The following is a 9,069-nucleotide window of genomic DNA, read 5'->3' as shown; positions in this document are numbered from 1 at the left end:
TATGTAGAAGACGACGTTCACCCGTTGAGTATACAAAAAACTGCAAGACCTACCAATACATACCGGACCGGTGAAAGCGATTGTCACAGTCCCGTGCATATAGAACTTCACAACGTGGACGCATGTTAGAGCCACTTTGCAAGTGTCAATCATTTTATTTAAAAGGCAACAACACGTACTCAGGTAGAGGTGCAATGCCATTAAAGCTATGAATGATACCGATTTGGGCTCCGGCGATTTCATGTCGCCGCACAATACTACAGCGATCGTTGATAACGCACAGAGGGAAGCAAATTGAAAACATGGCGCCCCCACGTTGTTCCCTTACCTTGGAGAGCTCTCGCAGAGAGACAGCCCGACGGCACTTCCGCATAAGCCAGATGAGAAGTTTCCTAGGATAAAAAAGGTAGACACAAAATGAATAACCATGGGCTGAACTCGCAACGCTTTTCGATCGTAAGTGCTCTCGGGCTCTAGCAGTCGCCTTGGCTAACAATATGTTCCACATCGGGATTGGCGGGTATTTGCCTTTACGAAAACATTTCTCCGCACAAGTGTTTTGTAAATGTGGGCCCAAATTAATTATACAGATAGTGCCAATTCATTCGCTTCACGTGATTCAATCTGGATGAAAGGAATAAAAGAGTCAGCCTTATGATTCTCCAGTAACTTCCTCGAATTAACTGATTTGCACTGAACAGATTGACTCATCGTTTGCTTCGAGTTGTCGATTAATTAACCCTCACGTTGCCATCTGTCGACCTTCCACCAAAACAGATGCAGCAAACTGTCAGCCGATTGATCCTCTCTATTGAAATGGCTACGCACAGTGTATTGTTATACAATGTAAAAATGTTCTCGCACCAAATGAGCATGGAATTTGTTTTTTTTTGGCTTGTTAACGACCCCTAACCTTGTCAGCTTTGTGACGCAAGTCTGCACGCCCATCCAGCAAACGGGGCAAGTAAATGCTGTGTATTGCTACCTCCTCAAAGCCTTTTGTGCAATCTATCACCCCCACTGATCGAGAAACTTGCGCACTACTAAGTTGAAGCAGCTACTGCAACTTTACAGCCGAGGATTTCTTCGATAGGTCCTGCATCGTGAGCGTAAATGACCAATATTATTTTTTTCTGTGCTTCACTAAGTGGAGCACAAGAATGTGCCATGTTGGATCGGCTTCTCGCCTTAATTTTTTTATCAATGGCGCTTTCTCAGCAATGCGCAAGTCTTCGTTTCTTCGTTACGCCGACGACACCAAAACATTCACGTAAAAACACAGTATTGAGGACTGCCGAGCTCTGTAGTCATGCCTATCCTCATTCTCCTAATCGTGCCAATTAATCGAGTTCACTCTAAATTCATCTAAAACCACAATCCCGTCATATTCGCGTTAAACCCATAATATTGCCTTCCCTTATTTTTATGATCGTACAGCTGCCAAAATTTGCGATCTCAGTGAGGTTTTGATAGCAGGTTAAGCTTCTCTGGCAACAATGAGCGTGTAGCAAAAGGAGGCTTGCACGTGGTCGGTTCCGTCTGGAGACTTGAAAGGGATTTCCGTACCTCACTTCCCTCCCCGAAACTGTTCGCATGCATATGTCTTGCATTGCTTGAATCAGCCTCAGAGGTGGGGAATGGCATAAGCTATACAAATAGAATATCAATCGAGTATCTGCGCATACAAGAGTATATATACGCAACGCTTTCTGACTTCGTGCACCAAATTTTCAAGTTTCAATAGTTATTCTAAACTACCGTGACAATCGTACCGACGCCCTTTTTGTAGACTGTCATTTATGGAATTATTACACCCACACATGTGTCAGCTTTCGCTGTACTACGCGTTCCAAAGAAGATTACCGAGGAATATAGAGCCTTCCACATTCCTGGCTATTTCAGCAGACGCTCGCATCGCCACAGAATGCCGAAGTCGTGTTCTCCGTCTTGACATCTCTCAAAACGTATTGTCTTCTTCCTGTCCAGAGCTTCGCACATTCTTTTAAAAAAAAAATCTTCTTTCTCGCTGTACTCCTCTCTCGTCCTCTCATAGTTCATTTCTGCTTCAATCCACATGTGCAATGAGTTGCACAAGCCCACGTAAAATAAACAGACAGAGTACTTTTCACGTCGAAATTTCTTACTTCTTTAGTCTCTTCTTCCCCTCAGTCACCTAACTGCGGACTCTCTCTGGTCTTTTTCTTCAACTCCCAGAGCATGCTTCACTCCCCCACCTATTTTTTCATTCCTCATGAGATATTGTCACGGCCTACTATGGCACTGGAAAGCCGGTGTAGAGGACGTACAAAAACACTTTATTAGTGCACTCAACGCAACGTCGTTGTCGTCTCTGTTTTCCTTCACGCGCGCTACTTCAGCGTCGTTTTCATCACCTGGCATGTACCCGCGGCGTCCATATAGGATGGGGGATTTGCCCCTCCTTTGAAAAAAAAAGAGGCATCTTCTCGATGCACCGTCCTCCGAAGGCAGTGCACAGACGATGCAAAGTTGAGGTCATGAGGAAAAGTATGCTTTCACACGAAGCACGTGCACAACGTCGGGCAGATTCCGCCGGCGCTTGGGGCAGTTATGACTGTCGGGGACAGCTTCATAATTCACATCGCTGATGCGGCGCCCACCTGTGACGACCCGAAGTATATTCGCAGGGTCTTCTCACACAGCCCCCACCGACGAATAGGAGTCCCGACCCACACCTGGTCACCGACGTTGTACGTGACGGGTCTGTGCCGAAGATTGCAGTGTGTGGCATTGTAGTCCTGTTTTTCTTGGATTCGTAAACGCGCAAGCTGCCTGGCTTCCTCTGCGCGTTGCGTAAACTCTTCGGCACCAGTCTCGTTGTCACCGCACTCATGTGGCAGCATTGCGTCCAAGATTGTCGTCACTTCCCGGCCGTAATTGAGGTTGAAAGGTGTCACGCGTATTGTCTCTTGGTGTGCCTTGTTACACGCAAATGTTAGATACGGTAAAATGACATCCCAGTTCTTGTGGTCGACGTCGATGTACATACTCATCATGTCTGCCAGAGTTTTATTCAAACGCTCTGTTAGCCCATTGATTTGGGGCCGTGGTCTTTAGCTGAGTAGTACCACTTAGTCGCAAAACGGTATCCAGAAGCGCGGCCGTGAACGCAGTGAGTCTGTCTGTTATGACCACTGCGGGAGCGCCATGCCTTAAGACGACGGCATCGATGAAAAATCGCGCTGCTTCGGCTGCTGTTCCCCGTTGTATAGTTCTGTTTCGGCGTATCGAGTAAGACAACTTGTGACGACGATTATCCGTCTAGTTCCGGCAGTAAACAGAGAAAGCGGATCTAAAGGGTCCACGCCGATTTGTTCTAACTGTTGGCGTCGGCTTCAATGACAATATGGTGCTTCGTGAGCGGCGCCTGGCTAGCTCGTGACGTGGGTGAGAAGCAGCTCTTAAACTCATCGATGAGCTCAAGAATGCTGTTGCGTTCGACGGGCGATAAGGTGGGAGTGGCATCAACCACAGGGGCAAGCATAGCCACGGTGGACACCGCGTGCTGCACTTAGAGGAAGTCTTCTATTAGGGTAAATTCGTCGAAGTAAGCCAGAACCATGCCTTTAACGATGTGTCGACGTTCCCTGCGAAAATTCATCTGTAGGAGTTCAGCATGTCCGTCGAGTAGATCAATTACGGCCCTGGCGATGCAAACGCCTTGACTCAGTACCAGTTTGTCGACGTGTTCAGCGACGCCAGTCCCCGTGTGCAAGTTGTCGCAGATTACAGGTACGAAGAAACATCTTCGCGGCGGAAACGCGACGTCGTCTTCGGCCGTACGTAAGCGGGGTCGCTGGTGTTCCGCGGGGTCGACGTCGTCTGAGCTTGTAGAAAATATAACGACGAGGTCGCGGACATTACTCACTGAACCGTTCTCTCTCAAGAAATCTATCCCCAATACAAGTTTCTTTCAGCACTCAAAGAGAATGACGAGGGTGGCGACGAAGGCTAAACCGGCAGCTATTATTCTGGCTATGCATTTTCCAATCGGCGTCATCAACTGGTCGCCTGCAGTTCTGATGTTGGGCCCGGTTCACGGCGTATTCACTTTTCTCAGCCTGTTGTCTAGCTTTAGACTCATTATCTGAAAATGCGAGCCAGTATCGACGAGAGCGACCACTTGGTGGCCGTCAATGCGTACGACCACATTGGCGCTGACGGCGTCCGTTACAGGCAGTGTGGTTGGAGTCGTCGATCGGTGGTGATGGGGCTCATGGAAAGCTAGATGGTTTCCAACCTCACACCCGGAGGTCGCTGCCTCTAGTTTCCCCGGCGCGGTCTAGGGGGCCTGCCCCTAGAGACGTCAGGAAAATCGCGACGGGTCTATGGAGTGTAACAAGCCGGAGAAGCGGAAGGCGATCGAGGCATCGTCGAACCTTCCGGCCAGAAGTTTGCAAAATTGCCGTCGCAGGTACGTGCAGGATCAAACAGGGGAAAATTTCAGTTGCGAAATCTTGGATACCCAGCTGCGCGGTACTCGCACGCGCGGCAGACATCTCCTGCTTCGCCGCAATGAAAGCATAGCGGCGGGCGGTCAGCGGTGCGCCACAAATTGGTCTTTCTAAGCGGGTAGTCGGCAGGGGATTCACTGTAAGACCGAGGCGCAGTGATCGGCTGTCGGCGATACGGCATAGCTGGCGGTGGCGGTGACTGTCGAAAATAGGGCGTCGGGGAATGAGGTGATGACTCCGTCATAGTGGTTGACGGTGTCAGCAGCATGGAAATGGCGGGACGTAGACGACAAACAGCTTCCGCGTAGGGTAATCGTCGCGGCACCGCCTGCCAGTCGCCCGACGAAAAGGCCTATCGAACTTCCTCCCGAAGGATATCAGCGACAGAGGCCACCGCTGGCGCCATGGGGGAAATACCGAGCTGCCGGATCTCCTCACGCACAATCTCCGGCTGACTTCACGCAGAGACGTGCCGTAGTTCTCAGGTAGAATTAAAGCAGTCACCGGTGGGTTCTTGCGATAAAACTGGTGGTACCACTGCTGTAGTGCCCGTTCAGTATCGGTAGCCCCCTTGGTAAATTCAGCCACTGTCGTCGGTGGATTTCTCACGAGTCCGGCAAACAGTTCCTCGTCCACTCCGCGCAAGAGATACCGCAACTTCTTTTCTTCGGCCTCTCAGGGTCTGCCCTGCTGAAAAGGCGGGCCATATCTTCCGCAAATATGGCAACACTCTCGTTTAGGTTTTGAAACGAGAATCGAGAAGGCGTTGCGCGTTGTCTCTTCTGTCGCTCCTAGTGAATGTGTATAGCAGCTGGGTGCGGAAGGTATCCCGTGTGGTCAAACTGCTCTCCAGGTTCACAAACTACATCCGCGCACTCTCCTGAAGAGGAAAATAGACATTATTTATTTATTTATTTATTTATTTATTTATTTGTATTGCCCTCAAGGCCGGCAGGGCACTACAGATGGGAGTAGTATGAACCGTTCCAAAGCTTACAAGAATGCAGCATGTTACAATAAAAAGATGAAATAACCATTGCCGATATTATACAATGTTAGCTAAGGTAAAAGTTAGCCAGCATTTGCTAGGAGCCCCAGTCAGTATGACTGGCGACACGCTCGAATTGGTCCAACCAATCTTCTTGGACATCTTCAAAAGCGTCACCATGGAAACTTTCTGGGATCTTAGGATTCTGCAGTGTCACCTGCGATAGAATTGCAGTGGCCATGGCGGAAGTAGGTAGACGCGTATCCTGCAGCGTCCTGCAAAAGGTTGAACTCGGGTGTCAGGCTATAACAGGCGGCGAATGTACCGGTGAACAGGAGCTTCGACGAACGAAGGTGATTCCGCGTTCGATTTATCGCTCCGCGAAGGGCTGCCAAACATAAGGCAATCCTACACAGCACCTCCACCAGTGTGACGGCCTAGTAGGAGACAGGAAAGCCAGTCTAGGGGACGTAAAAAAGCACTTTATCAGAGCAGTCAATGCGACCTCGTTGTCATCTCTGTTTTCCTAGCCGCGCGCTACTTCCGCGTCGTTTTCATCGCCTGGCACATTCCCACGGCGACCAAGTAGGATGTGACAATACCTAAACATTTGTTATAAATTCTTGTTGCATCGTACCATTGGGACCTACATACCAGACAGTCTTTAAAATTTCCTGTCGGCTTGCTGTTTCGACCACAGAAAATGGCCCTCTGTGATTTCAGCCTCGTCCCTTCTATCTTCAGTCAGGCGGATCATGCTTGAACTTCTGGGGACGTGGCAAATGGGTTGGGTGCCCAGTAGCCGCAAAGGGCGGTGTGCATTCCAGAGACGCTCTATAGGAGCGGTTACGATCAGCCACCGCTGCTTCAAGGCAGCACTTCTATCCGCCTGGGAAGTAGGCGTACATACGTATGCACTATTTGATGTCTCGAATAGCTTGCTCACCTAGCCCATTCGCTCCTGGGTTATATGGTGATGTAGAGCTGAGCGTAAGTCGTCGTCGCTCAGCCCATTCGTTGAGTTTATGGCTCCCAAAGGCAGCTCTATTGTCTGGCACTAGTGCTTTCATGTTGTCAAACTTCTTCAGACTTCAAAAGGAGTCTAAGGAAGAGTGTGTTGGCGTCCTTCTTTCCAGGTTTTGCTGCCATTATCCTGGTGCACTCATCCACGTACAATAGGAGAGCTTTGCGTCCCTTATTCCATGTGGGACCATGTGAACCTTTTCTTAAATTTTACGTATTTCCGCAAGTAACCTTCATGACCACCGGAGTGGAGACAATGATGGCAAAAGGTTCAAAATTTTCAGAACCAGTGCAGGAGGTACTACAATTCTACCTATTTGGGTCTATTGCGAAGATTCAGGTGCTTCCAAAATTTCGGCAGCCCCTCTTATTTCAGTTGCACATTAACAAATATGACCCCCCAATCGGGAGATTGCGTCGGCGTCTTGCAGACAAACTCTAGACAGTGATTTACTTCAAAGTCGAATTGTTGAAGCTCTCTGACCTACCATGGGACTTATCCTGTCACCTGGGCCTAATTCCAACAGAATCATGTCGCCATTTCCAACTTCTTTATTTTCTTCTGACCCCCGGTCCCCTTACCCCATATTCTCTCTTGTCTTCTTCTTCAAATGCCCGAGCATGTTTCATGAGTTTTTAATGCAATTTTGTGCTATTGCTTACTATTTTCTCCTTAAATACTTGTTAATACGATTTTTTTTTGTTTTACACTCTCGTTTATTTATCCGGCAAGTTTTCGTTATAGTTGTTTTACCCTATTTATCGTGTTTCTTTTTTTTTCTTTGTAAGGCAAAATAAAGTTTGATAGCGGGATTATTTTTGTTAATAATATTAGCATTGCCACTTGTTGAGCGTGTTGGTAAACTGAAAGTATGTTTAGCGCCAGCAAACAAGGACGGAAGGGAGACGACACCACAATGCGCTAACTTCAACAACTTGATTTTCATGAAATACGCCTATATAACCCATGCCCAGTGGCGCCACCTCATCCAAATCTTAACCATCCAAAAAAGCCGCCTCCTTATCTAACAAGTCGACCGAAGGGGCACTAACACACGCATCACTATTCCGCCAAATAGCGTGAGCCTCAGTAATCTTTCGCACGTCTTTATCTTTGTGCTTCGGAAGAACCCGGCAGGATCCATACACCGGCGCACAGCCGCATTCCTGGCAATGAGTTGACAGATGACCGTATTGCTCATTTTTCACGTTTAGGCTATGTTCCCGTAAACGGTCATTAAGACATCTCCCTGTCTGTCCGATGTATTTTTTCCCACAGGACAGCGGAACCTCATATACAACAGCTTCTACGCAACCCACTGGTGCTTTTCGATGATTCGTAGAGCATCCGGCAGCTGGCTTACGGTACGCGTCCGTGAATCGACATATTTTTGCCAGCTTTTCTGGTGCTGAAAAGATCACTTTTGTGTCCACCCGGCTAGCCATTTTCTTAAGATTATGTGCCGTTCTATGCTGGTAGGGCACTACCGCTACCTTCCTTCTGCGTTCCGTCCGTTGACTTGCCGCGTCCCGAATTGTGCTATCTGACCTGCACCTCTTTAGCAGCCCTTCTGCGACCGAAACTTGCACTGATTCCGGAAACCCTGCTGCTGATAACCTTCCTGACTAATCCATAACACTCGTGTAGAACTTATGGTGGCAAGACTTCTTTAAAGCATTTCCGAAGCATAGGTTGGCAATGCTCCTCTTGACGAGCTTCGAGTGGACTGACCAATACGATAACAAGGGCTTATTAGCTCTAGGTTTATATTCCCAACACGTGTGCCGTTCCATGAACTCGAGCTGAATATCTAGGAAACGCAGCACGTTATCGGTGGGCTCTTCAATCGTTAGAATGAGTGGGCTAGGGACTGCAGAAAAAACTTCGTAAAGCTTGCCTACTGTAAAACGTGCGTCTGGTTCAAAAAAGACGAGATAGTCGTCAACGTATCTGACAGCTTTAACCACCCTGTGCTCCGACAAGGTACGGGACAGGTTTTTCTTATGGTGAGCAAGAAAAATGTCACTTAGTATGGGCGCCAAACATCAACCGATGCAAACCCCTTGCGTTTGAATGAATATGTCGTCATGCCATTTTGCATATGTAGAGTGAAGGTAGCAACTAAGCATATCTAAATATTCCTGAACGGACAAACCGGCTGAATTTGGAACGAAACCACGTCATTTTCGTCTATGTACTCTTCTACGCAAGTTATTAGTTTCTTTTGAGGCAAGGAATAGTACAAGTCCTTTATGTCAAAGGAGCAAGCTGATAAGCTTTTGTCAGAATTTTCTTTCAGGAAATCTACGATTTCTGCAGAGCTCCTAGCTAAAAATGGGTCGTCAATGTTAAGAATTCTGAGCTTTTCATGCAAGAAAAGAGCGAACTTCTTCTGCCCTGACCCTGTTTCTGAAACTATTACCCTTAATGGGTAATCGGGTTTGTGCGTCTTCGCACTAAACATAATTTGAAGGCAACCAGACTTCGCGTTGTCAATTTCACGAACTAACTGACTAAGGTCTGCCTTCTTACAAAGACGCTTTGCTTCTAGCTTGATTTTTCTG

General features: G+C 47.9%; 1 protein-coding gene across 1 annotated transcript in view; it reads right to left on the bottom strand.

Annotated features, from left to right (window-relative positions):
- The window catches only part of LOC126524714 (rifampicin phosphotransferase-like), a 197,403-nt gene that overhangs the window by 44,144 nt on the left and 144,190 nt on the right, over nt 1-9,069 (bottom strand). The window contains exon 33 of the mRNA XM_055067252.2: nt 329-392. Within this exon, the coding sequence (XP_054923227.2) occupies nt 329-392 (64 nt within the window). The remainder of the gene's footprint in view (nt 1-328; nt 393-9,069) is intronic.

This window comes from Dermacentor andersoni, chromosome 3 (genome assembly GCF_023375885.2).
Source record: "Dermacentor andersoni chromosome 3, qqDerAnde1_hic_scaffold, whole genome shotgun sequence".
NCBI classification, from domain to species: Eukaryota; Metazoa; Arthropoda; class Arachnida; order Ixodida; family Ixodidae; genus Dermacentor; species Dermacentor andersoni.
This window is presented reverse-complemented; position numbering and strand designations above follow the sequence as displayed.